The sequence below is a fragment of the Aspergillus ambiguus genome (genome assembly GCF_047715705.1).
Source record: "Aspergillus ambiguus strain CBS 117.58 unplaced genomic scaffold BDV59scaffold_43, whole genome shotgun sequence".
NCBI classification, from domain to species: domain Eukaryota; kingdom Fungi; phylum Ascomycota; class Eurotiomycetes; order Eurotiales; family Aspergillaceae; genus Aspergillus; species Aspergillus ambiguus.
Window position 1 is genome coordinate 71732 of NW_027395556.1, and position 27385 is coordinate 99116.

The 27385-nt window shown below is 48.9% G+C and overlaps 11 protein-coding genes across 11 annotated transcripts; 6 read left to right on the forward strand and 5 right to left on the reverse strand.

Moving 5' to 3' along the window:
• Positions 1 to 155: 155 nt before the first annotated feature.
• BDV59DRAFT_210383 (transcription factor domain-containing protein) lies at positions 156 to 2438 on the forward strand (the record flags this gene model as incomplete). Its single annotated transcript, XM_073695592.1, has 1 exon — positions 156 to 2438. Exon 1 carries the CDS (start codon positions 213 to 215, stop codon positions 2436 to 2438), a length of 2226 nt encoding a protein of 741 aa, XP_073544099.1. The 5' UTR covers positions 156 to 212.
• An 850-nt stretch (positions 2439 to 3288) lies between these two features.
• BDV59DRAFT_205326 (uncharacterized protein) lies at positions 3289 to 3561 on the reverse strand (the record flags this gene model as incomplete). Its single annotated transcript, XM_073694622.1, has 2 exons — positions 3289 to 3453; positions 3514 to 3561. The coding sequence occupies 2 exons, from the start codon at positions 3559 to 3561 to the stop codon at positions 3289 to 3291; spliced, it is 213 nt and encodes a 70-aa protein (XP_073544100.1).
• A 491-nt stretch (positions 3562 to 4052) lies between these two features.
• Positions 4053 to 6105, forward strand: BDV59DRAFT_210385 (flavin-containing monooxygenase; the record flags this gene model as incomplete). The annotated part of the gene is made up of 6 exons (XM_073695593.1): positions 4053 to 4283; positions 4351 to 4712; positions 4769 to 5110; positions 5184 to 5325; positions 5391 to 5580; positions 5636 to 6105. Exons 1-6 carry the CDS (start codon positions 4074 to 4076, stop codon positions 6103 to 6105), a joined length of 1716 nt encoding a protein of 571 aa, XP_073544101.1. The 5' UTR covers positions 4053 to 4073.
• Positions 6106 to 6812: 707 nt separating this feature from the next.
• Positions 6813 to 9022, reverse strand: BDV59DRAFT_210388 (high affinity methionine permease; the record flags this gene model as incomplete). The annotated part of the gene is made up of 8 exons (XM_073695594.1): positions 8760 to 9022; positions 8465 to 8704; positions 8188 to 8263; positions 7951 to 8137; positions 7622 to 7890; positions 7422 to 7558; positions 7117 to 7369; positions 6813 to 7038 (listed from the first exon to the last, which is right to left on the reverse strand). Exons 1-8 carry the CDS (start codon positions 9007 to 9009, stop codon positions 6813 to 6815), a joined length of 1638 nt encoding a protein of 545 aa, XP_073544102.1. The 5' UTR covers positions 9010 to 9022.
• Positions 9023 to 9668: 646 nt separating this feature from the next.
• On the reverse strand, positions 9669 to 12943 carry BDV59DRAFT_210390 (putative ubiquitin conjugating enzyme; the record flags this gene model as incomplete). The annotated part of the gene is made up of 2 exons (XM_073695595.1): positions 9669 to 12730; positions 12877 to 12943. The coding sequence occupies 2 exons, from the start codon at positions 12941 to 12943 to the stop codon at positions 9669 to 9671; spliced, it is 3129 nt and encodes a 1042-aa protein (XP_073544103.1).
• A 1547-nt stretch (positions 12944 to 14490) lies between these two features.
• Positions 14491 to 16828, forward strand: BDV59DRAFT_210393 (major facilitator superfamily domain-containing protein). Its single transcript, XM_073695596.1, has 4 exons — positions 14491 to 15303; positions 15352 to 15468; positions 15524 to 16082; positions 16143 to 16828. The coding sequence occupies exons 1-4, from the start codon at positions 15119 to 15121 to the stop codon at positions 16701 to 16703; spliced, it is 1422 nt and encodes a 473-aa protein (XP_073544104.1). The 5' UTR covers positions 14491 to 15118; the 3' UTR covers positions 16704 to 16828.
• A 208-nt stretch (positions 16829 to 17036) lies between these two features.
• BDV59DRAFT_186662 (uncharacterized protein) lies at positions 17037 to 17585 on the forward strand. The gene is made up of 2 exons (XM_073691062.1): positions 17037 to 17069; positions 17121 to 17585. Exons 1-2 carry the CDS (start codon positions 17052 to 17054, stop codon positions 17388 to 17390), a joined length of 288 nt encoding a protein of 95 aa, XP_073544105.1. The 5' UTR covers positions 17037 to 17051; the 3' UTR covers positions 17391 to 17585.
• Positions 17586 to 18633: 1048 nt separating this feature from the next.
• On the forward strand, positions 18634 to 20217 carry aglA (putative alpha-galactosidase; the record flags this gene model as incomplete). Its single annotated transcript, XM_073694623.1, has 1 exon — positions 18634 to 20217. One exon carries the CDS (start codon positions 18634 to 18636, stop codon positions 20215 to 20217), a length of 1584 nt encoding a protein of 527 aa, XP_073544106.1.
• A 45-nt stretch (positions 20218 to 20262) lies between these two features.
• Positions 20263 to 22943, reverse strand: BDV59DRAFT_186667 (putative poly(ADP)-ribose polymerase PARP). Its single transcript, XM_073691063.1, has 6 exons — positions 22629 to 22943; positions 22456 to 22569; positions 22109 to 22405; positions 21234 to 22055; positions 21100 to 21182; positions 20263 to 21053 (listed from the first exon to the last, which is right to left on the reverse strand). The coding sequence occupies exons 1-6, from the start codon at positions 22693 to 22695 to the stop codon at positions 20484 to 20486; spliced, it is 1953 nt and encodes a 650-aa protein (XP_073544107.1). The 5' UTR covers positions 22696 to 22943; the 3' UTR covers positions 20263 to 20483.
• A 185-nt stretch (positions 22944 to 23128) lies between these two features.
• Positions 23129 to 24793, reverse strand: BDV59DRAFT_186668 (glutathione synthetase). The gene has a single exon (XM_073691064.1). It carries the CDS (start codon positions 24749 to 24751, stop codon positions 23231 to 23233), a length of 1521 nt encoding a protein of 506 aa, XP_073544108.1. The 5' UTR covers positions 24752 to 24793; the 3' UTR covers positions 23129 to 23230.
• A 370-nt stretch (positions 24794 to 25163) lies between these two features.
• BDV59DRAFT_118934 (universal stress protein) lies at positions 25164 to 27081 on the forward strand. The gene is made up of 3 exons (XM_073686759.1): positions 25164 to 25541; positions 25600 to 25990; positions 26046 to 27081. Exons 1-3 carry the CDS (start codon positions 25249 to 25251, stop codon positions 26664 to 26666), a joined length of 1305 nt encoding a protein of 434 aa, XP_073544109.1. The 5' UTR covers positions 25164 to 25248; the 3' UTR covers positions 26667 to 27081.
• The last annotated feature ends 304 nt before the right edge of the window (positions 27082 to 27385 follow it).

Sequence of the window (27385 nt, forward strand, 5' to 3'; positions counted from 1 at the left end):
TAATCATAAGAATCCCCTTGTTTCACCGCCCGCTCCTGCGCGGAATAAAAGTTGCCGTATGGATTTCCCTATCTAGTCGTGCTCTGGGGTCTCCACATTTGCACTCCACTTCGCGCTTCTATTCCCTTTCCTCTTTCTCTTTATCCTCGCGCAGACGGAAATGCTCGATGTCCGTCCTATTACCGCCCTAATCCATTTTTTATTATGAAGTGATGGCGCGACATCACAAGATCGTTTGCTCCAACTGTCGGCGTCGGAAAAGCAAGTGCGATGGCGCATCCCCGAGCTGCTCGGCGTGTCTAGCCAGTGGCGCGAAGTGCCACTATGATAAATCACCCTCGCTAGCCTACGTACGCTCATTACAGTCTCGCATCCGCGAGCTAGAAAGCAAGGTGAACGTCGAAGCAACCTCTCCATCACAGTCGTCGTTTGCCAGTCCGGCTTTTAGCAGCCGAGGATGTGACTCTATCAGCTTGGATGCACTAGGGGATGTTAGCTACCACAATCCAACGTCCGCTATCCATGAAAATCTACCACAGGGACATGCTACACCATCGCATGTCCGGACCCATCCATCACCAGCAGCAGACGAACGTGCACTAGATATCGGACGACGACTGGTTGCCAACGCTGCTGCTCAGAAAGACTTCGAAGTCATGAACTTGGACGCATCGCTCCCGTTGACAAATCTATCCAAGGACCTCGCCAGTACTTTATTACAGCTACACTGGTGCTGGCTACATCCGAGTTTCCTATTTGTGTATCGCCCAGCTTTTACGAGAGATATGCCTCTACTTGCCAGTGGAGATCGATCCTCGACAAATTGTACATCCACCCTACTTAAGGTGCTCTATGCCCACAGTTGCCGATTTATACGGTCACCAGACACGATCTGGAGCTCAGATAGTCATAAGGAAACTTTTCAGGAGCTTTCAGACCGCTTAATGTCAGAAGCAAAGGCTTTGCTAGCGATGGAGACGCTCAACCCTCCTTCTATTCCTACGATTCAAGCATTACTCCAACAATCAGCCCGTGATGTTGCTTCTGGTCTGTCGTCTTCTGCTTGGCTCTATTCCGGCATGGCCTTTCGTATGGCCATTGACCTGGGCTTACACGTCTGCCCTGATAAACTTCAGCAATATTCCACGTCCCTTTCGATAGAAGATATTGAGATACGAAAGCGTCTCTTCTGGAGCTTATACACATGGGACAAGCATATCAGCCTGTACCTAGGGAGGATGCCAAATTTTGTCATGGGTGCCGAAAATGTCTCATTGCAATTCCTTGATGACTTCACCGACAATGAACCCTGGGTACCATTCTACGGGCCTGATCCAAACGCTTCTGAACTTCCCACCTATCCCCCGACTCCAGGTCGAGTGATGTCCTGTTTTACACACTTGTGTAAGCTCTGCCGAATTCTCACTCGCGTGATGCTAGAGCTCTACAGCTCTCAATGCGCCAGTCATTCTGAATATGCGGTAGACACTCGAGCGGCCGCTTTTGTCGCGATTAAACAGGAGCTCCAAGATTGGTACTCGTCCTTGCCATCGTATTTGCGCATCCCCCCCGAGAACATGCCTGAACTGAGTCCACCACCGCATATTACATCGCTCAACTTGATGTATCACAATGCACTGATCCTTCTACATCGTCCCCATGTCGCAAGTGGAGAGGTACCTCGCTCTGCTACTATTAGACAAAGCTGGAAGATTTGTCGATCTGCTACCACGGCAATTTATGGTCTCCTTAAAATGTATATTCATACATTCGGATTCCACCACATAACCTATATGAACAGCTATTGTACCTACACCGCTGCAACAACTGCTGTATACCAACTAGAGACCTTGGAAGACGGATTACAACCAGCACAGTCCCATCAAGCGGCTTGGACAGAATTGCGCTTTCTGCTCGACGTACTCCGGCGTACTTCTAAAGCCATGCCTGGCTTGAACCGGAGTATTGACATCATTAAGGCACGAATAAAAAAGATTCTTGATTCCCAGGTTGCAAGACAGCTCGACTCGCTCTTTCCAGGTCAGGAATGGAAAGAGTCTGGTAATTCAATTTCAAACGATACGCCTCGTCAGTCTCATATAGCAGAAAACAATAATGGCTCAAATAACGCACCTGACCGCTCTTCAGCTGTTCCAGCCTTTGACTGGGAGATTCACATGGGCTCTATGGCGGATGAGGATACCTGGCTTCCTGCATTCCTCGCCCAGGACATCTCCTACGGGCCAGAAGTGATGCTCGATGTACAAGATGGTTTGAGTCCTCAGACGCGGTCCGCACTTATGGGATCAAACCTCGATCCACAACTGCGTCTAAATCTTTCGGTACCAGACACAGTTAGTTACGGTCCTTTCCATAATACATTGCTAGGCCAACTACCGAATACCCCGGCGGGAGAAACAAATACATCTTCATATTGAGTTATTGGATTCCGTAATTCAGGACATCTTCTGTCGATCGGTATGTTTCTAAAAGCAGTCAGAAGCTTTCTACTTTCTCTCTATCCCTGCTACTGGGGCAGGCGTTGACCGTCTCTTTCTTTAACTCTGCCCGCGATGTCTGCCACTATCGCTGAAGCTCACAGAATCCAAGCACAATCGGAGAAGTGATGTGAGGATCGGGACGGCAAGTTCTATCTTCACAGCAGATTACCTTTGGCAGTTAGTTACATTGGTAGGATGACTCATCAAAGAAGGTCTAATAACTATAGAAGACTTCAGTGGATGGAGGGATCCTATTCTTCTTTTCTCCTTTATAGATGAATATTCTTATTAGATGCTGGAATTAAGATATATTTTCTCACCAGAAGAACTTATGCTTTGGAAGTGTACGACTAAGTTCTAGGTTGAGACAAAGGAATTTGAGCTTCATGAAGACTATCTGACCCAGCAAGAGCTAGAATCGAATCGAGAAGAGAGACAGATATTCTTCACATGAGCGGTCTCGGCGAGACGCTAGCATCTTAGAAAGGTCACAGCTAAGTTAGCCAGATGATTGAGAAGCTGCCAAGGATAACCTGGCCGTCTCTGGATACTTGCATTGCAAGTAGAATCATTGATATTGCCTATATGTAGCCGGAAAAATCTTGTGCTGTGCATCCGGAGCGCATACAAAAGTCTGCTGTACAGTATAAACATCCCATCACATATATGGAAACCCGCTGAAGGCTAAAAATATATTAAACAAAGTCTCCCAACGTGGCTGAGTTAAACCGGATCAAATAATAATGCTGACCATCGTTCTGTTGATCGAACTGGCGGAAGACCTCTCCTAAGGATGTCGCTTGAATTTCCGCGCGATATTTCCAACATCCTCTGCGTTGGTGATCTGGGAGAATGCATTGACCTCTGCGTTGGTGATCTGGGAGAATGCATTGAATGCAGCATCAGCCTCCTTCTTTCCAATCTGAACGCTGACTTCTTCGGCAAACTTGTCCTTCAGCAGCTCAGCTGACAAAGGATTCTCGAGACTACCCAAAACATGCTCAACATGAACCTCCAATGTTGTCCCGTCCTGAAAATTCAACAGCGACAAAGGCTTCATGCTCACTTACTCCTTTGTCGGCTGTGACACTAACTTTATTACGCAGATTGATGAAAGTGGAATTGTTAACTGACTATAGGTTTATGAGACATGAGTTATTACAGGGCCCTTGTGTATAATTACTGCAAAGGAGGTTCACTTAATTGAGGGTTACATATGTTATTGTTTTACATTTTCGTCTGCCACTGGCAGCTCCAAGTGGAGATTCAAGCAAACGACTTCTGTAACCGTAGCTTTTTTTTTTTTTTTGGTCTATGGCGCGCAATCATGTGCAGACTTTCCGACCAATATTGTAATTCAATTTTAATTCAACCCTCCATTATAAGTGCGGAGTAAATGAACGGCGGGGATGCTAGATGTCGACACCCTCGGCTGAGCTTTAGCCGAGTAGTGTTTAGTTCTCGTGACGCTTCTCGACGGATATATATAAGCAGGTATTATACCCCGTGGAAAGAATGAATGCCTGATCCTTCTGGACAACTTGGTGCCTTGTCGACCGTCGGACCGTCCAAATGTCTAATCCGATTTACACTAATCGCCCCATTCGGGTGGTCATTATCGGTGCTGGGGCGAGTGGCCTACTGATGGCCTACAAGCTCCAACGCAACTTCGACGATGTAGAATTTCAAATGTATGAGAAGAACCCTGACGTGGGTGGTACCTGGTACGAAAACAGATATCCGGGGTGTGCATGCGACAACCCCTCCCACACATATGTTTGGGTATGTCTAATTGTATGTCTAACACTTATGAGGTATAATTACTTACTAGTCCTGTTGCATGGCTTAGTCGTTTGATCCAAATCCAGCTTGGTCCAGCACCTATGTCTCTTCGACCGAGATATTTGAGTATTTCAAACGCTTCCAAATGAGATTCAACCTCAGCGAGAAAACCAAAGTGTCTCATAAAGTTGTTGGAGCTAGATGGGAGGAGGAAGAAGGTAAATGGCACGTAGAGATCAAGGACATAGTGAACGACAAGATTCTGTATGATGTCTGCGATGTTCTTGTCAATGCCGGTGGTATCCTCAATGCCTGGAGATGGCCGGCAATCCCAGGCTTAAACGATTATAAAGGAAGGCTCGTGCATAGCGCTGCATGGGACGAGAGCCTTGACTTGACGGGCAAACATGTAGGACTTATAGGAAATGGGTAAGCCATGCCTGGTTATTTACATGCTAGAATATAAGGTAGCTAACGCCGAGAAGGTCTTCTGGTATCCAAATTCTACCCGCCGTTCTCCCACAAGTATCCAAGTTAACTACCTTCATTCGAGAGCCAACGTGGGTCGCAGTCACAGGATTTGCGGGATTCCAATCTCGCAAGTTCGAGCCAGAGGAGCGCGAGCGGTTCCAAAATGACCCGCAGGCCCTACAATCCTTCCGACACTGGCTCGAGCACAATGCTAACAGGATGTACCCTTTGTTTTTTGGTGGTAGTGAAACTCAAAAACAAATCCACGAACAATTTGTCCAGTCTATGAAGGAAGCAATCCAAAACCCAGAACTTGAGAAAAAGATTATCCCAGAATGGGCCGTGGGTTGTCGACGGTATGAATACACCCTCTCGTTGCTTATTTTCTCATTGACACCAAATTCATTGATTGCTAATCGGTACATGCAGCCTTACTCCTGGTGTCGGATACCTTGAGTCCCTTGGCCATGAAAAGACAGCTGTAGTGTATGGTGAAATCTCTCAAATCACAGAGCGTGGATGCCTTATGGAAGACGGACAAGAATACCCAGTCGATATATTGATCTGTGCTGTGAGTCATTCCGCTGCATCTTATGAAAATCCCGGGGTGTCTAATGGATTTTTCCTGCCATACAGACTGGGTTCGATACAACATTTAAACCGCGGTTTCCCTTGGTAGGTCGTCACGGTCGCACACTAGCAGATGACTGGAAAGAAGAACCGAGAAGCTATCTGGGCGTTGCGGCTTCCGGCTATCCCAACTACTACATGTTTCTAGGCCCAAACAGTCCAATCGGTAATGGACCTGTGCTTATAGGAATAGAAGGTGTGTACCTGAGGATCTCTGTTAAAAGAAATATGTCTCTGACTCTTCCAATTAGCACAAGCAGACTACATATGCAGACATATCACTCGTATACAGCAACAGGGAATCAAGTCAATTGAAGTGACAAAGGAAGCTGTAGATGATTTCATTGGATTCAAAGATCAGTATATGAAAGACATGGTATGGGATCAAGACTGCAGATCGTGGTATAAGGGCAATACAGCGGATGGAAAGATAGTGGCTCTTTGGCCTGGAAGCACCTTGCACTATGTCGACACTCTTGAGCAAGTCCGATATGAAGACTTCAAGGTGCAATATTTCGGAAATCGCTTCGGCTACCTTGGAAATGGGATGACAAAACTGGAGACAGTTGGTGATGCTGACTTGGCCAGATACATCAGACCTCATGATGATTCTCCCATTATTGGATCTAAATTCACGTATATTAAGGCCGGGCCTGAGCTTTCCGCTATTGAGCAGGCTGCCCCTAAGGGCTCTACAAACGGCACATCTATTGTTCGTTAGCGGAGGACTCGGGAAAGTGCAATAATAATTCACGTGATATATATGACATAGGGTAGTATAATAAACAGGATGTATCAAACAAAATCACCATCACGATGACTTTGTCTGGTGACGAGATAACCGCAAGGAGACAATGTGCAACGCCTAGGCAGTAAATACGGTGCCCCAGGCATCTAGATAATATGAAATCACCCAAGAGGAAACTGAGCAACCAATTAATTTTTAGATTTTTGTTTTATCTTTCTCTAATAGGACGCCGCCAATCAAAGACATCATCATGATTGAGTGGAGGACAAAGCACAGACTTAGTAGAGTAACCGTAGACGCCTAACGGATTATACAGTAGCTTTATATAGAAATAAGGATGTAGTGGTTCTTAAACGAGGGTTAGCGTCCGCAGCCTGCACAGGTCCCAGGCATAATCAGTGTTTTTGGAGACCTCGAAATCTAAGATACAGACGGGAAAGTGTTCAGAGACGTGGTAATGAAGAGCTATGTACATTCCCGCGTCTTTATGTGTGGCTCTCAGCGCTTGAGGTTGACCATGCAAAGCCAAACACCAAAGAAGAAAGATGAACATGCCTCTGAAACCTAAGAAGATACCTCGAGATCCAGCCAACTTCAGTAAATGTTCTGCTGACATCCGTTCTGGCCATACTACTTAGTATGCTAGACTAGGTTAGTCGTTGCAGGTCAATTCTGTACGATTAAGCCTTGATATCCTCTTCGCTGCCATGCAATAATCTCCGGCGAACTCTCCCGATAGCATCATGCTCCATATCCCACTCTGCCAGCTGTTCATTTGGTACCTTTACCAGCTGATGCGCAATAGCGCCCCCATCTAGTTGTATGACAGTTTGTCGAAATTGATATCCGCCATGTTTTGGGAGTATCTTAATCCAGACGTAGTAATATGCACCACAAAAAGCCACACTACACGATAAGAGTTAGTAAATACAGACCCAGCTCCACACCTAGATATCAACCCTAGGTAGGATACAAAGTACCTACATTCCGAGTCCCACCACACAGTATGTGGCGTACCAGAAGCTCACGTCTCCTCCTGTAGCGCCTGTGGTTGGAGGATACCATGGTGCAACAAGCATATATAGATTTGACAGAATGGAAAATATTACCGCAACATCCCATGCGCGATATTCGGACCGAGGGATGCTCAAGTGCTTACGTCGATAGCGAGTAGCAAGCAGTCCGACACTAAGTAGGAATGTGAAGAAGCTTGTTGGATACACACCCAGATCAACGACTGCGTAACGTCAGTATCTCCTACATCCACCTAATAGCCACGGGCAACGCACCAAAGTTGAAGGCATCACCAGCTGGCGGTATGAGAATCATCAGAACAGTTGTCGCCCACTTGACCGCATAGGGGCCCAATGGGGTTCCAAATGGCCAGGTAGATGTCCAAAACATGGTGAATGGGAGGACTCCTTGTCTGTGTCGATGACTGGGAATTAGAGAACAATGTCTCTCCATCAGAATTGGTAGATGATCTCACCTTCCACATTCTCGTAACATACGAGATGACCCAACGAGGACAGTGATCAAATTTCCAAAAACACTAACGCATATGAAGAAATTCAGGGCCCGGGAGGCACTGCTTGTCCCGAACACTTTCTCAAAGAAGACGCTTGCTGCCACGGCTTCGGAGTTGAGGATTTCCTCTTTGGTCCCTGCGGAAAAATAAGCAATATTGGCTAGGATATACAACGTGGCTGTGAGAAGCAAGGCTGTTGGGGCGCTCCATTTTAGGGTCTTAACAGGGTTCTATTCCGTACTGTCGTTAACGTTTCTTCACATGATATTGGAGAGGAAGTGGCAACATACGCGAACTTCGTTCACGACATTGAACGCGTTTTCAAATCCGGCAAAGGAAAACATCACTTTCACAAGGGCATTCGTTGCCCCGTACACTGAGATTGCCGACGATCCCTCAAAGGCGTGTCGAAAGTTCACTGTAGGGTCTGGAATGGACGTGTTGCCTCCAAGGACAACAAGACCAGTTATGCCGATGCTGAATGAAGTCAGATACTAATGAAGTGCTGTATGTATAATCGACCTCACAAAATTAGCACAATGAGTTTGACTATTCCAATCGCATTACACAAGCGCAGGGACCATTTAGTATCGAACGCCAACACTACGAATCCGTGTTAGCATCTTTACCCGTGTGACTTGTAGTTGGATAAAATTGACCTGCAACAGCAACAGTGTAGCATGCAATTGCAACCCCCTTTAGCTTCCAAGCTGTTGACTCTGCGTTTGCTAATTTGAAAAGGTACTGCGCCATCACTGGAACGGTCAGATTATCCGTAACTCACGGGAACGGTCGCCGACTTACCCACGCAGTTGCTGCTGCTGAAAGAGAAAATCACAGTCTGCATTGCGAAAACCGTGGGGAAAAAGTATCGAGGCCGCGGAAATGACTGCTCCAAGTAAACGACCTCCGAGCCAGACCTACTTGGAAAATAGGAGGCAAATTCTAGGTACACAGATAGCGTACTAGCCGCCATCAAATACCCAATTACCCAGTAAAATAAACTCAGTCCAACCGACCCGACTCCTTTGACAATAGTTGATGCTTAACGTTCATAATGTCAGTGTCCAAGAATGCCTATTATAATGAACAGACATACGAGTTGAAAACACCCCTGTTCCGATCATTTTCCCCATGTTTAAAAATACAACTGTGACAAAACCTACAGAGTATCCTAGTGGCGAAGTTGTTTCTATTGGAGCACCAGAAGCTTCCTGGTACGTTCGCCTGGATGAATTCGCTCCCTCTCCGACCATATACTTCAAGTTGCCATCATGGATAACACTCGCATCATCAGACCGGTGATCATCCGCTGTAGCATCTGTGGCCTTGGCAAGAGAGGGTCCCATGGTGAATACTTTCTCGAATACTGCAATTTAAATATGAGAATACGCGGACAGGATCTCTGTGAAGACTTGTCTCCTTTATAGAGGAAAAGGGAGGATGCAGCAAGTGGATCACTGTGCCTATGGTGTCATTCGGTATGTGTATCCCGTGCGTGGTGGAAAAAGGCGAACATGGCCTCTCACTATCGTACTTTCAGTCACTTTGCTCTTTGTATTAGTCGATGTAGATCGTGTCGCGTCCTAGGTCGAATAAAGCTATGGACATGAAAAGTAAGATAATTGAAATCTGGTTCACAAAAAATAACGAGAGACATTTATTCACAGAAGAGTAGAATTTGCTCCAGAATTCGAGGTTAGAAGCACAAATTGCATGATAGCAAGGATGGATGATAATATTTTACTAGTTTTATCGTCATCGCCTAACTGCGTGGAGTTCTCACCAAGAAATCTCCCCTCCCCCCAAATGAAAACTACTAATGATTGTATGTTTGAAAGAAATGTTCCCTATATTTTGAAGCTGGTAGTGATCACGCCTAATTCTAATAAAATTGCCTAGTTCATAATATAAAATCGTCCTAATTAGTAAAAGGGCCTGTCAAAAAAGTCATTTCGAAACATCCACATTCCATCTCCCTTTCTAGGACCGTTACCAGCCGAGGAAATTAGGCCCACGAAACTTGTTGCAAGTCATCAGGTACTGTCCATCCATGAGCCTGGCATACTCTGATGTAATCTGATATTGCTTCTCCGACGTTGTAATCACTCTTTCTGCTATCAAGACGAGCAGGTTGGGGTTCCGTATTGCTAAGCGCCAGGCGCACCTGCAGAAAAACATTTTCCATACTGAAGGCCGCCGACCAACCTGAATTTGTGAGTAGTTCCATACACATCGAACCTCCCTGTGTAACATGACCACCTCCTCCGTTTCGGAACGAGAGAATACGCGGCCGAATGATGCGCACAAAAGGCGGAGATATCGGAAATTGTGGGGGATACCGAAGCTCGATCACGATGCTGTTAATCTTTGTCTTTCTAAGATCCTTCGCAAGTGGTAGACCTTGGTCAAAACTATGAAGTTCGACGATCCACTGATAGACATTGTTGAGCAGGTCAGGGTTAATATACCACCCCAGATCCTGCAATGGTTCTATCTGTTGCACTTTCAGGGTCTCCTGTAGACGTTTATGCAACGCCTTGGTCGCGGTGGAGGTCGCATATTTTGGTGGTCCCAATAGCTGCAAAGAGGCTACATCGAGAGAACCAGGGCGAAAATCTGTTTTCGAGAGATCAATGCGGAAAGACAATTTGTCATTGCCATCATTTTCCCCCAGAATCCGTTGGTCGTCCGCTAGGGTAGCTACACTTTCCGTGTCTGAGAAGATGGTCTTATCGGTTTGCTTTTGCTGCCCTTTCTTGTCCAGTCTCCTACCTCTGTGTGTGGCAAGAGCGGAAATGGGAATCTTAACCCTATATTGAACGGGGCCGTAAGTCTGGTGGTCTGGATCCTGTTGATAAACATTCGATGGGGTTCCCTTATGAGTCTTCGACAAAGCTGAGGAAACGAACAGGTACCTGGGCTGTATCCAGTTAAGTTGAGCCACCACGAGGTAGCCACTGCTTGCTTGGAGGAAATCTTGTGGCCTATTAACAACCTCATTGAGAGATACTGCCGCTTTCATGCGAAGATTGCTCTGGGGCCATGTTGAATCTCTACAGATTGGTAAGGAGACGCTGTACTTGCTCGCGAAGTCCAGAGAGTAGTTGAAATGCTGAGCCATATAAACCCCATTGCCACAAGAGCGCCCATTAACCATCTCCTTAAAATGTAGACCTTCACGCAATATGCTGTGCCAGTTGTGAAGGGGGCTGCCATGCCATCCAAATAGGGAGGGATATTTCGACTTCTCGGAACCCGCCTTTACTGCCTGCACAAAGCGGGCTTCTTTGTCGGGCGCCCCTTGTGCCAGCCTAAACTGAAGATAGCCGTCCATACCTGATACTTTCTGTTTTGGATCGTTCTCATATAAGATACAAGACCTATTTGAAGCGATGATCCATCGTAGGACGCCGAGTGCCGCTGGTGACACTCGATTATGCCAAGAAGAAAGATCACGAATGACATTATTTGCACCGTTTGGGGCAATGTAATCTCGCATTTCATCCACTGGAGGGAGTGTCCTGAGGAGGAAAATGATGGCAGACTGTCTATTGAAATGATTGAGACCGTCGAAGTCCTTGTCATACACCTCGTACCGGATGTTTCCTGTAACCGGAGGGAGCGTATCGACAGGTGATCCATCTTGCAGGTGAATTGTGCTGGCCAGTCCCAGAACTGGAAAAAAATTTGTATCTCGCACTTCACAGCACCACTGCTCGTACTTGTCGGTTGTCTGAGGAGCTGTAGTGTTCACCATTCTGATCCAACTTCCAGTGCGGACTTTGGCAGACTCTTCAACTCTGAGTTCCATCAGGTCTCTATCGAACGTACCAACGTTCATCTGTCCTGTAGGAATTCGCAGTCCAATTCCACACGGGAAGTCCTTGAGCTTCCCAGCGCTGGCCCTGCAATACGTGAAGCTGATCAGCATGTCAGCGACATAGGGTTGCGAGAGTATCTCCCACTCGACACTAGGCCCCATTCCTAGATTCATGTACTGATAGAGACACAGTCCGCTGGAACAGACATATGGTTTTATGGCCTCAAAGCCGCAATCAACTTTGCGATAGCAGTTAAGGCAAAACTCGGTGCACTTGACAAAGCGTCGAAGCACAAAGTGCATTCCTATAAGAGGAAACACGAGTCCCGTCGAATCGTCCTTGTCAGAGAAGTGATCATCCTTCAGAAAGCTTGGAGTAGAGACACTCCAGTCATCTAGTGCGTAGTACACGGATTCCTTTCTTACTTTAGGTACGTAACCTCTGCTCTGTGTGGCATGCAAGTAAGCCTCTGCCCCAACCCACGAGAATCCGCGATCGATTCGCAAATTTAACAGATGGAAAAACTCAGAGTCCAGCAACTTGTTGATTGACTCTACAATTTGAAGAGAACGGTATTCAGGCTCGGGGTCATTGCAAACGCGATTTCGGGACTCCCAAGTTCGCTGAGCTTTGGCTTCCGCCCAATTAAATTGCTGCACAGCGCAGCTCCAGCTCGGTTTATATGAACTGCAGATGCCCACACGCATTTGGACTGCCTTACCAGCCGGTTGTAGACTTTGGGAGATTATTTTTGCCATTGGAATGTAACAGAGAGGATAACGTATAAGGAAAACCAGATATTCTGACTCCTTAACGTTCCAGGCCTGCAATGCCTCGGCTGATACACCAAGCTTTCCTATCCGGCAGGAGATGCAGACTATTATGGACCCATTAGTGTCACCCAAAACCCCCACTTTATAGCCAGCAGCCTTTGTGGCCTTGAGATCGGAGCGCAATAGGTCTGACGAAGATGTAGTGGTATCAGTTAAGGGGTCTATCTCATTATCCGTATTCCAAGTGTCGTCGCAATCGATGTCGTCCTCATCGTCGTACTCGGAGGGGCTCTGGGAATCTTCAAGGTCGAGAATGGCTTTGTCAAGGGACCGGCTGAGCAATGTGAGAAATCTCTCAATTCGTGGATTTCCAGGGTAAGGTTGGTAGAAACTCAAAGCGGTCGACATGGGTTCCGAAACTCCGTCATCCCCGAATACAAAAAATTGGTGAGCCTTTGGGTATTCGGAGGTCTCTAGGAAACTAATCAGTTTCTAGTTTGCAAGATCATGAAGAGGATTCAACCTATCGTGTTGACATGAATTTCCACGCGCTCTGTGCTAAAGGGTGGCGTGTAAGTGAAAGAGAATGCGCCGTCATCGTCACCCTTTGCAACGTTACTCAAGCGAGGAAATATTCCAGGAATTGAAGCAAACTTGAAATCGTCTAGGAAGATCCTGCGAGGCATGGTGCAATTGCCAATACAATATGCGTTGCTGAGAAGGAGAGAAATCGTACCGAGTCTTGCCTTTGAAAGCGGAAGACGTCGAGGGCAGACATCAACTAGAGCTTGATGGAGACGCTGGAATAAAAGGCTGAAAGAGGATCAAAGTGAGCGAAGGTAGAATAAGAATGAAGTAAGAAGCTTAGCCTGATGTCACAACCAAGGCAAGTCGGAAGTGAAGAGAAGTATAGGATGATGCAAGCGAGACGTTGTCACAACACCCATTCTGGTAAGTAGGTGAATAACCCAGGTACATCTCGCCAGTCTTCTCTCTCCCTCTTTCCTCCCTTTGTTGGATGGGAATAATGGTCGTTCACTAGGTTGCATGAGTGGAATAAGCCCTGTATGTGAAAGGAGGGGAAAAGTCCATCGAAGCCACGGTACATCTCAAAGCAAAACAACGGCGCCTCATTTCCAACCCCTCGGTAGGTGCATGCCTGAAGCCAGCCCGGTATGAACGCCATTCTAGATCGGGGGCAGCCATGGTAAGCGGTTGCAAAGAGTTAATCTGTGTATGAAATGGGGATTGAGAAACCCTTTCGACTCCTAATAATTGAAATTCAGGTCCTGATATTCTGGCTGGTTCAGTTAATTATATGCGCCAACTTAGTGTTTTACATGCATCTATGCAGGAATATAGGATTCTTTGGATTTATGCCAACCAGGTACCGTATGACGTCGAAGCGTCGAGTTCAAAAATATGTCGTTTTGCAAGCACATAAACGCTTCTGGTGGAGAGAAAGATAGGACTAAATGGCATACGGTCTAGAGTTTAGTAAGTAGGTAAGCAATGCAAGGGGGTAGTCGGCATAGTCTAGGGTCGTCTGGCCCCTTATGTCTCCAGCATTTTCTTCCTCAAACGCTCGAAGTAAACATGTCCATACCGTGACTATCGCTTGAATAAATCCTAAAGACACCTTGTCTGCTCTTAGACCTACAAAGACTTCTTACTCGTACGCGACATCAGCCCTTTGGAACTTATTATTCCCACTGACACAAGCAATTTCAAGCTCGCCATGCGTGTCCTCGTCTTCGTGGCTCTTCTCCCCAGTATTGTCTTCACCTTACCCGTGGGGGACCCAAATAAATGCTCGGTCGAAAGCCAGGCATGCTTCGGTAGCAGCGAAGCCTTCCAGTGTTGCGCTGGTCTAACATGCCGCGAAGGACGCAGCACTGGGGACGAAATTCGGGCACCTGGCACGTGCGTGAAACTGAGCGGGTAGACGCAATACGAGGGACGGACGGAAGGGAGCCAAATACGGTCTTCTGTCGTGGAATTGCCTGAGGTGGGGGTAAAACTGGTTGGGCGTCGTGGTTTTGATTTGTACGGGAGCGCAAATAATCCCTAAAGAGGAAACATAGCTTGTCAGATATGTTAATTCAGAGTTTCATTTGCTATTGATGTCATGAAGGGAGTATGTGCCTTCTTCCGAGAGAAGCAAACTACGTCACGGAAAATCAAGTTGAAGGTTGTATTAGAGCTCTTCCGACCCAGCTAGCTCTTGCAATTGGTGCCAGCGGACATTTATATATCCACAGGGTCTAAGAATTGGACCAGTCGGGGTGGCTTCGGGTCGGTTCGTGCGCGGCTTGAGGGGGAAAACCCGATACTATCGAGAATCAGACACCGCCTCGAGGCACTAGGCTTCACTGGAGATTCGTGCCGAACACGTCCCTGACAACCACGCGAGAATGAAGGGGGCAGACGCCAGTGGGAAGGCCGTGGTAGGCGGGGACACTAAGAAATTAGCGGCGTCGGGATAGTGCCGTCCATTAACCTCGACACGAGGTATTCTTCCACAATTCCTTCTCGCAGATCTGGGGACGCTCAAGCCGATGGGTCACACCACAATGCCATGATGCTGGGGCATTTTGCGGGGAAACCACCAGGGCATTCTCGTGTACGTGCACGCTGATGTGGAGAAAACGGCTGTCTACTGAACGGCATACCATTTCTTGCTCTTCCGGGGCTTTGGATGCACGGCTTGATCTCTCCGCTGACCCTGAACATCCATGCTACTTAATTCTTCTCCCCTCCCCAGTATCTCAATGCGCTTATTGACATAAATTGCGCTCTTCGGTCAACAGGCATCTGGCTTATGTTGAATTTTCTAGTTTGTCCTTGGCTGTCCATTCGATATGCCTCTTAGTATGGATAGTGACGTGAAGGCCGATATTTCCTCGACCCAGTTCGAGAATGCCGCGGAGGAGATGCCTGTCACCTTCACTCCCGAGGAAGAGAAGGCTCTCGTGAGGAAGATTGATCTCTGTCTGCTTCCGATGATTTGGATCATGTACCTGCTATCATATATGGACCGCACCAAGTACGTTGCCTCCCCCTCCACTAGACATGCCAGTACTAAAGATAATAGCATCGGCAACGCAAAGATTGCAGGCATGCAGGAAGACCTTGATCTAAGTTCGAATGATTATTCAATTGCACTGGTCGTGTTTTTTGTCGGATATGTCGTTTTTGAAGTCCCAAGCAAGTATGAAACTATCGGCCAACCCCTCTCCGTGGATATATCAGACTAATCGTCCCAGTCTTGTGCTGAGTCGGACACGCCCGTCAATCTTCCTCCCCAGTATCATGGTTCTTTGGGGTGCCCTGACATGTATTATGGCTGCCATAAAGGATTTCAAACATCTCGTCGTCTTACGGACCCTTCTTGGTTGTGTCGAAGCTGGCTTCGCCCCCGGTGTGCTCCTCGTTCTTTCGAGCTGGTATAAACGCACCGAGCAGTCAAGACGTTTTGGTGTATATATCTCTGCTGCTATCCTTTCTGGTGCTTTTGGAGGACTGTTAGCTGCAGGCATTATACAAGGGCTCGAAGGCGCTCACGGTCTTCGTGGATGGCGTTGGTTATTCATCGTTGAGGGTGCAGCCACAGTTGGAGTCGGTCTTATTGCTATGTTTGTCTTGTTGGACTTTCCAGCCACATCTCGCAGCCTATCGCAACGGGAGAGAGATATTGCCCTTGCACGTTTGGCAACTGAGAATGTCACTGCCGTGACTCAGGGGGGCGAGCGTCTATCTCCGCTACAGGCGATCATGTTGTCCGTGAAGGACTGGCGCACCTGGATGTTCGTTATTGGTTACATGGTATGGCCTCTTCTGTATTACTTTCCGGCAGGCAGCATCCTCTGACATCTTCGCGTACAGGTCATTGTCGGATCAAGCACGCTCTCCTATTTCTATCCAACACTTGTCGAAGGATTATTCACAGCATCCTCCACTACGCGTGTCAACCTACTCACCGTACCTATCTATGGTGCAGCTTTCGTTTGCACCGCCATAACAGCGTACTACAGCGATAGGATACCCCTCTGGCGTGGCCTAGTTATCTCAGTCTGGCTCACCTTTTCTCTTGCATGCTCGATCGCGGTCTGTGCGGTGTATAACTTCACGGCTCGGTACATACTGCTAGTTCTCATGGCTGCAGGACTATGGGCAACAAACGGAGGCTGCCTGGCATATGCCTCTTCGGCGTTTGCGGGCATGAGGCCCGAGGCTCGTGGCGTCAGTTTAGCCCTGGTGAATGCACTGGGTAATCTGGCGCAGATATATGGGTCATATTTATTCCCGGACAGCGACGAGCCAAAGTATATTATGGGATTTTCTGTTATTTCAGCGATGTTGGCGGTTGGCGTTGTCGTATTTCTGCTTTTGCATATCTGGCTCCGGCGCAAGGTGAAGCGAGAGGGTGATCAATTCGGAGCTTAACTCATGTATATTTATGACTTGCATCAATCTACAACGATGAGACGACCTGAATGTCATGCATGCTCTCAACCCGTCGAATGTTTTGGGTCCCGCGGGTAGAGCCTCCCTACACCCAAGGAATGGTCGGGCCCAGGCAGACCAAGACTGATTAAACTCACCGATGGACAGTTTCTACAGGTTTCTCCACGGACCTTCCTGGAAAGTTCCTGGCCCGTGGAGATGCAGGGTTCGTCCTGACAACCCCGCGTCATCCGTCAGATGATGCTTGCGTCACCAGTCGCCGCTGGCATATAAGGAACCACCCCACCTATCCACAACCCTCAAAAACAAATAGTATTAAAGCACGCTATGAGTCTGATATTTAATGTGTGCTCTCTTCCGGATATTACGGACGTCAGTGTTTAACGAACCGGGTAGAACGGCGTATCACCACCAATTCATCAGCTCTCCTGCACAATGAGCGATGCAACTCCTTCCCATTGGAATCCTCTCTCTTTAATACGATCGAAATCATCAAAGTCCGAGGGTCACGAACGTCAGAAACCATCCTATCCTCCAGAGCAGGCGGAGACAAAGAGCTCTAAGAAAGTGAAACCACACCGGATCCGACTTTTGAACAAGCTGGACCCGCGATTCAACCAAGATTTGCTTGATGCAAAGGCAAGGGGAGAACTCGGGGATATATGATTCTTAAATGATATGGCCTTCGAATTTGTTAATGCACTCTTGACTGGTTCTAAACTTTCTTCTTGTTGAACCATTTGTCGTGCTGCTCTGTCATTGTATACCGCCATTAAGGTATCTAATACGAATTACTTATTTAAGAAGCATCATGAAAATACACCCTTTAACAAGATACAGATTTATCTTTGTTCTACTTCCAAGGCCCATCAATACATTTAAATCTTATGTAGTACTAATACGAGTTACATCCGTTGATATTAATATCAGCTTCTTTTCGACTACTTTTTCCGGTAATTTCTAACTTATCCGATTCTCTCTATTTCTTTCTATAAAATTACCAAAAAAAAAAAAAAAAAAAAAAAGAAAAAAAAAATATCCAACAGCAGACCCAAGAAGTATCTGTTGCATGTCTGTCGGCACCGTTATTGAGTAGGAGTGATATCACTTTGTGGTGTTCATTCTGACTTGCATAATCGAGAGGCATCTTCTGCGTCCACGTAATTTGGGTTCTATTTCGACTGAAGTAGCAGAGAGACGACGTTTTTAAAGGCGTTCCAAGAAGCTATGTGAAGTCGCACATGGCGGCTTTCTCTCGATAATTGTTAAAGATCCCCCAGGAATCAGCAACGTGGTCAAAATATAGATAAGGGTTATTTGCGGATGTGGCAAGATGCAACGATGTTTGCCCCTTTGATGTCCGCGCATTAACAATTTGTACGTCCTGGCATACGCACAGGAGGCTATCAGCAAAAATCCGTGCGCGGAGCCGACATGCAGTGCGGTCCAAGCACCCAGACCGAATATTGGGATTTGCGCCATATACCAGTAGGGACTCAGCAATCTCATAGTATGCATATTCACATTTTGTTCTTGCACCGTCACACCTGCTCCATACTTCATCGAAGTGCTCGTGTCATTCTGACATTCTCATTGAAGGGAGACCGCATTCCGGGTCGATCTTGGCCATGAAGCCATTTAAGAAGCGCCAACCGGTGAGACACGGAAAAAACCTGTGCAAAAACAATTCCAGGGGGGAACACGCTTCTTGCCGATCATACTACAGTAACATCTTATCTATGCTACAGCAAGATGGCCAGGGGATATATTAATTGAACGTGCGGGGAACAAACATCGAGTACAACGTCGTACCCCGCCCAGGCAGTCTGTGTATCAAAAGCCCAAGTCCACGCAGTACATCCTTACCAGCCCAACGCCTCTCCAATTCCTTCCTGTACATCGCATCAACATGAAATTACCCTTGATAATCACGACCACAGCGGCCATGGTGCCCCTACAGGCCCAAGCCTCTATCCAATCCCCCAATCTCCTCCCCACCCCGCCAATGGGCTTCAATAACTGGGCTCGGTTCATGTGCGAGCTGAACGAGACCCTCTTTATTGACACCGCTGATGCAATGGCGTCCAATGGTCTCCTCGCTGCAGGGTACAATTGGATGAACCTTGACGACTGCTGGATGACGCACCAACGGGCCCCAAACGGATCCCTCATGTGGAACACAACTAAATTCCCGCACGGCCTGCCCTGGTTGGGAGAGTATGTCAAGGCCAAGGGCTTCCGGTTCGGGATCTACGAGGATGCTGGCAATCTGACCTGTGGCGGGTACCCAGGATCCCTGGGATATGAGGAACTCGATGCGCGGACTTTTGCGGACTGGGGGGTTGAGTATTTAAAGCTCGACGGGTGCAATGTTGTCCCGGATAATGGACGCACATCACAGCAGCAGTACAGACACCTCTACGGCTTGTGGCATCGCATTCTCAGCGGAATGTCACATCCGCTTGTGTTCTCGGAGTCTGCTCCGGCGTACTTTGCGAATGCAAAGAGCCTCTCCGATTGGTACAGAGTTATGGACTGGGTCCCGCAGTATGGGGAGCTAGCGCGCCATTCAAACGATATTCTCGTGTACGCCGGAGAGGGCAGTGCGTGGGATAGTATTATGGTTAATTATCATTTCAACACGCTGGTCGCCCGGTACCAGCGTCCAGGGTATTACAATGACCCAGACTTTTTGATCCCGGACCATCCCGGATTGACTATGGATGAGAAGAAGTCACAGTTTGCGTTGTGGGCTTCCTTCTCGGCGCCGCTGATTATATCTGCCTATATCCCTGGTCTGTATAAAGAAGATATAAAGTTCCTGACGAACCGCGATCTGATCGAGGTCGACCAAGACCCACTGGCGCAACAAGCTACGCTGGCGAGCCGAGATGGTGTAGTCGACGTGCTGACAAGAAGTCTGGTCGATGGAAGTCGGTTAGTTACTGTGCTAAATACAGGGAACTCCTCTGTCCAAAGGGATATCTCTCTTAGATGGTTGGGACTTGATCCGGAACAGCGATATAGGGCTCGCAACCTGTGGGATGGCACAGATGAGGACATCCAGAGGGGCATTGCGGTCACGTTGAACCCACACGCAACGGATGTCTATAAGATCACAGTTTTGGATGGTCGTGTCGAGGCCATCCCCACCGGGATTGTGTTCAATACGGCATCCGGGAATTGTCTGACTGAATATGAGGACACTGTTCAATTCAAACCATGCACAGGGGGCGAAAGGCAAATATGGCAGGTTCGTGGGCCTGAGATAAGCCCATTATCTGGCTCATTGGAGTGCCTGGCGACTAATGGAACCCATGCGTTCCTTGCTCCATGCGCAAACAACAGAGCACAGATGTGGTCGTATCAGGTTTCGGGGAATCTAAAGTCTGAGCTCAATGGCCATTGCTTGACCGAAGGTAACGGGATTGCATCTTGTGGAAGCGAGCTGGATAGTCAGGTGTTTGGGTTACCAAGTGGCGTAAAGCAGTAGGAGTCCAAGAACATATCGGTCAATATATTGTGATAGCTCAATCCAGTCTGCTGCACCTTTACCATACGTATAACTACGTTGGAACCAATTAGATGTGAGATGGCTGCTGAGGCACTTTTATTCTGTTTGTCTGTAAACCTTTGTATGGTAAATTGATATGCCATGGCTGTTAATGATCTGGATCGCTAAATTCCCATAACTCCATGCGCTGACCAGATTGAAGTGAGAAAATAAGATGACACGTAAAGAGATACCAGACCCTTCGTTTACATATGGACCTGGAATAAGTATCGCTGCCGGATCTGGGCAACATCGTAAACGATGTACTCGTTATATCGCAGGTAATTTCCCACGTTCGAGGCATCGAAGGGGGCTTCAACATCGGGCATTGAGACACCCTGCAAAGCTGGTTGGAGGCAGCCCGCATCCTTCCAGCCCCCAGGGATTGTTGTGCCCTTGCCAAGGGTAGCAATGAGACCCTTTTCCTTTGCTTGCTTGTCTGCGTTGAAATTACCACCATCCAATTCAAGCATACGCTCTCCCAGTTCCACGTCACACAAGAGGAGGAGTCCCATGTTCGCGCTTGTACGGTGACAGCAGTAGTTTGCCGATTTACTGGACATATCTGCAAAGTACACTCCTTTTCCAAACGCGTAACCGGTAGACGGAGCTTCGGGAGGCGCGATACGGAGACCCTGGCTCAGAATACCACCGAAGTTTGTACTGCGAGAGCCATGCCACAGAAGACGACGGTTGCTCTTCTTGATGTTTGCGTATTTGGATGACATGAACCGATCGTTTTCCCCTTCCCTTTCAATCCTGAAAATGTTGATGACCTATGTGGGTTAGCCGAGACCAGTCCAGGGCTAAATGCAACCTTACGGTATATTTGATATTGTGGGTTGAACCCCGAGAATGTTGGAGATAGGCCTCCAGCTCCTTAAACTCAGTAGAAGCACGGTTCACTATCAAATATCAGTAAGGCAATGGCAAATTCATCGAAGAGGTTGACAAACATGGTGTCATTTCCTTCATATTCAGGCTCTGGAACTGGCTGTCAAGCTGGTGAATTGTATCGGCATCTTTCGAGTCTTTCATGATGCCATCCGCAACTTCCATGTCAGTAAGCGCCTCAAGAAGCTCGAGCTCCCGCTTGATATGCTGCTCGGAGTTTAAGACAGGGGGCCTATTGCGGCCGAACACATGCGGGATCGTAGTGAAGTACTGGTCACTCAGGTCTGTTGTGGCAGCCACCAGAGAAGTATTGTACTTGGAGGAAGCGAGGTTTGGGTTGTTCATAAGTTCAGAGAGGTCCTTCAGGAGTTGAAATCCTGCACGGAGGGTTCTCTTGCTCAGCTTTCCGAGGGGGAGCTTTTGGGCGTCGTATGACATCGACGCCATCGCAGAGAGAAAATGATCCTTGTTGAAAATGAAAGACATAAGATCTTGAACAGGAACTGGCAAAACGCTCTCGATTTCCTGTTTGTTCGTTGCGTCACTGGTTCCGTTCTCCTCCTCTTCATCCTCTTCCTCGTAGTTCTTCTCGATGAAAGTGTACTTTCCCTTCTTGGGTGGATCCAGACGATTTTCCCAGGTCAAACCCGACTTATCCTTGAACTTCTTCTTGAACTCAGTCATCGCCTTGTCAAGAGAGCCATCCCCAAGCATTGCATGTTGACCTGTCTCGCCTACGCGGCCCCAGCGAGTCCAGGTCATGAAGTCAGCACCTGCCAGCAACTGGATGCGATAGAATTTGTTGTTGTTGTTCGCTGCGACCGTCTGATTGAGTGTTGCGTCCCAAATGACACCCGAGTCGTCAATGTGCACAGAGCGGTAAGCTTTTGAACAAATTAGCTATGCGCGGAGATAAGTTACTAAGAGCCTGGCTCACCGCTCATATAGCATCCTTCGTCAACAGGAACGTTCAGGGACTTGGAACTGCTCTTTTGACCATCCTTAGGCTTCTTGTTCGCGGTATCTCCCTCGATCTCCAAAGCCTCTTCCAGAGTGCGCTTTTTTTGCTGGGGCTTGTCGGTATCATCGTCATCTTTGGTGCTCTTCTTGGAATCTTTTGGTTTTGGTCCTAGGGTATAGCTCTTTTCCGGAAGTAGCTTCTTCGCCTGGTCCGACTCAATCAGCCAATCTAAGGATACAATGTTGCAGTTGTACACTTTGAAGGCCTGCTTGTCTTTTTGCTAGTCAGCGTGAGATAGTAAAGTAACGTCATTTATATCTCACATTTCGAATTCTTGTTATCGATCTCTCTCTGGGTAGTGATGAGATGGGTGCAATCATTGGTCACAGCTTGGCTGAAAGTGGCACCATGGCTTTTGATCATCGATCTCAACTCGGCTGAAGAGAGTTAGAGATGCATTTGATTTGGCGGATTGTATGCTAATGTCCGGGCATACCTTGCCTGTAACCGGGAAACGTCCCGCTGACGGCGATGACAAAGTCTTTGAGCAGTCCTGTTGCCATTGTATATATAAGAGGGTTGAGGAGATGTAGATGAGGGCACCGAGAGGTAAACACGCAGAAAGCTAACAGTTGGGTGAACACGAGGCGGAGCGCAAGGCTGACCAGTCAGGGGAAGTGATCAGCGCGGACGACACAGTGGTGTCGTAAGGAACAGGGGGAGAGAAGAGGAGAAGAGGGAGATGTTGAAGGTGAAATTCAATTGAAGATGAGGTGAAAGAGAAGATGGTGACGGTCTTAAAGAGTATGAGAATGTGGAGGTGGATGGCCTGACTGCCTGGCGGTTGCCTGAAGACCACCAGGCTTCCACCGACTGCCTGCTGCCGACCCACAATAACGTAGGATCACGACCGCGAATACGAATACCCTAATAAGAGTCATGATACATACTCAGAGTAGATATCTAAATCTGAATATAAGGCCCATTAGATGTCGATAGGTTTATTGGAATGTTGACATAGTTGCCAAATCGGGTATAGCGTGGCAGCTTTGTATACTGCACATACAACATCATATCGCTATGCATCTGGGTATTCCTTCATGAAAACAACAACGGTGTGTCAAAGCACCCATACCCCTTCACCACACTCATCTCCTCCACATCCTCGAACTTCGTCTTGAACGACCACCCCACCACCGAACTAGACAAGATCTCTCCTCGACGCCAGAGACAACCCCCGATGACCCCCAGTTCGGAAATCACTCCCCCCAAGTCAATGCCCTTGGATGACATCAAAACGTTCTCCACCTCCGGCGAAGCAATCCTTTCCATCAAGACAAACGCACTCCAGGACGACGGCGAGATCTCGGCCAAAAACCGAGGTATATCCTCCCCATGTACATTATTCCCTCCACCTTCCAGCGATGGCTTCAGAATATAGTCTCGCGCCGTGGCTGGATCCATCGCAAGCTTCCGGGCATGCAATCCCCGCGGTGATTCATCCATGGGATATATCTGGACAAAGGTTGACCGGATAGCGGCCGCTTTTTCAGGGGAGAGAACACGCTCCAGTGCACCGGGAGCCGTCAGACACTGCTGCACCTTCTTAAAGGTAAGGATGTGCGCCAGTAAGGAAGGACATTTGATTGCGCGCGACCCTTCCAGTTGGATCCGTGCGTCTTTGCCGGTTCCGTCGTACTCGTGTGCCTCGTATCCTGCACGAAAATACACAACAGACACTTCTATTGGCGGCTGTCCTTCCCTCCAGGGTGGGTGGAAAAGGAGCTCTCGGGATTTTGTGAGTGATGTATATTTCATGACATCCCCGCCAAACTCGACCCGATACGCCGGGACCGGTATGTCCTGCTTCCACAGCGCGTATTCTAAAGGCCGTTCGTCGGCGATGTTGAAGTTGCGAGGCTGAACGACGAAAAGAACGGCTGTTTGTGTTGCGATGGCGCTCTTGTGCGTGCCGTAAGCTGCATGGGCTTCGGCGAGGCAGGAAGCCAGGTTCTCAATATTGTTATTCTGTGGGAGACAGGTGGTTGATATCGAACTGTCCTTGCAATCATATGCCCCAGTACGAGCTAGATGATGGTGCATATCCACCACTTTATCGGCATGAGAGGCACCCGCGCAGGAAAAGGTGTTGAATTCGACCTGTTTCAGTCCTAGAGCCTCACCGTCCGTCGGACGCTCGTCCTCCACATGAAGCATGTAATCGGAACGAAAGATCCCGAGAGAGATTTTATTGGTGTTATTGGCATATCCGCCGGAAGATTTCACTCGCAGGTGGACTTCCCATAACGCGTCCGCAAGAGGGTGCACAGGAATCAAATCTTCGATTACACTAGAGATCCACTGCTCGTCCTCCGCCAACGCGCAGTAGAGTTCATGATAGATAGACTGCAGATCCAACGCACGATCGAACTGCGCCCGGGGGAATGGAGTAGGAAATACGGAGACCCCAATCGGATAACACAGCACAGACTCTGCTGTCTGGGAGCGGATATCCTTCAGCATAGACCCGTGGTTGATCTGCCAGTCTTGGATCTGGGCGGCGATATGCAAACCAGCATCCTCGGAGATGGGGGGAGGATATCTGGGGAAGAGGGACATGTTGTGGGAGCTACCAAGGTAGTAAATAGTATATAAATAACATCAAGTACTCCGTGAGGCCGCGAGTAGATCAGCATAGGGCAACGCAGGGAACGTGACCCCGCCCTCACCGCCTTCCTCCCCGCGGCGACGCTCCGTCATCATCCATTCCATTCCATTCCTCTCTCTACTCTCTTTCCTCCATCTGCTCTGCATCCGGCACTCGGACCTGTCTCTTCCCTCTCTCTCTCTCTTTCGCTTTGCTCCTCGCTCCCTCTCCTCCCTCTCGTCTGTCCATCGCGCAGATCCTCTCCTCGCCCACGGGCTCCAAGCCGATCCAAACCATGATCTGCGGCTTCCGGATCGTGCCACTAGCCGACCTCCACGAGCTCCACGGCGGTTGATCTGAGCTATTTATTGCCTACATACCGCGTGCATAAACCCCATTTCTTGCGTCTGCAGACTCCTCCTCATCTCCGTATATCCCTGCAACCTTGAATCCCTCGCCATCCGTCACCATGTCTACCGAATCCACGCCCAAAAACTCGATCGACGCAGACGACCAGCAGCAGCAAGGCACCACCAGCTCCTCTCGTCCCTCCCACAGACGCTCCGCAGGAAGTCCCCGCCGCAAATCAATCCAGTTCAACATCGGTGACAGCCCGTCGGGCGATGCGCCGCCCCCGCGCCGGTCGGCGAGTGCCTCCGCGCGACGACGCTCGCAGTTCGACCTCCCCATCCATGAGAAAGACAAATCGACCGAGCGAGAGCGCCCGATCTCCTCACGGGGACCCTCCCCTCCACCGCCACAGTAAGCTATCTCCTCTCACTGCATCCTCGAAACCCCCCGGACTAACCATAATCGAAAGAACCTACGAGCGAGGCGTCTCCTTCGACACCTTCGACAACCCCGACGCAGCCGACTTCTCGCTCACCCTGAACTACAAACACAAGGGGTACCAGAGCACCCGACGCAGCCGGACGTTCCTCTGCGGCATCGACCAAAACGACTACTCGGATTTTGCGCTGGAGTGGCTGATCGACGAGCTGGTCGACGATGGCGACGAGATCGTGTGCCTGCGCGCCGTCGAGAAGGACTCGCGCATCGCCAGCGACGCCGGCATCGAGGCCGGGAAGTACCGCCAGGAGGCCGAGAAGATCTTCGAACAGGTGATCCAGAAGAACAGCCAGGACGAGAAGGCCATCAGCATCGTGCTGGAGCTCGCCGTAGGCAAGATCCAGGACATCATCCACCGCATGGTACCTCCCTCCACCGACCCTCCACGGCAGTGCCCAACTAACCAACCCCCGACAGATCCGCATCTACGAACCCTCCGTCCTAGTCGTCGGCACACGCGGCCGCAGCCTCGGCGGCGTACAGGGCCTCCTCCCGGGATCCGTCTCGAAATACTGCCTGCAACAGTCGCCGATCCCCGTGATCGTGGTCCGCCCGTCGCCGAAGCGCGAAAAGAAGAAGAAGAAGCGGCTGGCGGACCCCACCCGCCGCAGCTACAACCAGATTCTCGAGATGAGCGAGCAACGCGGCAGCCGCATCCTGGACGCCAACTCCAGCTCCGAGAGCAACATCTCGCGTCTGCCGGACGAAGAAGCCGCCGTCGCTGCCGCCCTGGGTCTCCCGCAGTCGTATGCGCCCGCGTCGCGCTCCTCGCTCTCCATGTCCTCCGAGCGCAGCAGCGTCTCCCACGACGACACGGACGGCGACCCGTCGCCGAATCTGGGGTCGCCAAGTCCGGCCGCCAGCGCCGAGACGACGGAGAGCGACAGCTCCGCGGATGAGTCCGAGGAGACGGAGGAGCGTGGTCGACATGCGAGGGGGTCGACGACCGAGTCGGCTGCGCAGGCGCAGGAGGATCCCCCGCGGGACTCCAAGACCCATATCCCAGTCATTGTCACAGAGGATACAACGCCGAAGTAGAGGATTCGCGGCAACGGCCATTCGTTTATTTCCTCGACATCTTCACGCAGACAAGCTGACCAGGCCGCTTGGTCACGCCCCTAGCCATGGTCAATCCGCCTCGCTTCCGTCGGAATACACGACCGACTCGTCTTGCACCAACGGTGTGTGCTATCTACGTCCCAGTCGTCGCTTATACAGACAGCACACTTCTCCGACGAAACCGCTGGACATGATCCCCCACGCTTCGAAAGGCAGAAGCTGCGATAGAAGCATCAGTCTCTCGCGCAGACATAATACCTGCATAATTATTGTGCTTTCATAATACACTAGAAGAACTACATTACCGAACAACTACAACATCACATATCAAGTCATAACAATGAATCCCATATCCTACTAAGCTAGTAGTACCAAAGAAATCCCCGTAGCTAGATAACACATACAAGAAACGCAAGGCGATACATCATTGGTAGAAAAGGCACCCAATGAAGAAAGTAAGGAACTTTTTCTAGCGAAATTTTGTCTAAAAACACGGCGAGACACGGCGAAGATCACTATAGAGAGACAAGCACGAGGCGACCTTCATCGCCAGCACACACACCAATCCAGTGTAGATGCAATGCATACAGGGAAAGGAAGCGAAGATGAGAAAAAAAAAAAGAAGCAGCAAACATCAATCAATCAACCGACTACTAAATCTCTTGCAAGTGGTTCGCCTCGAACGATCTGGACGTCGT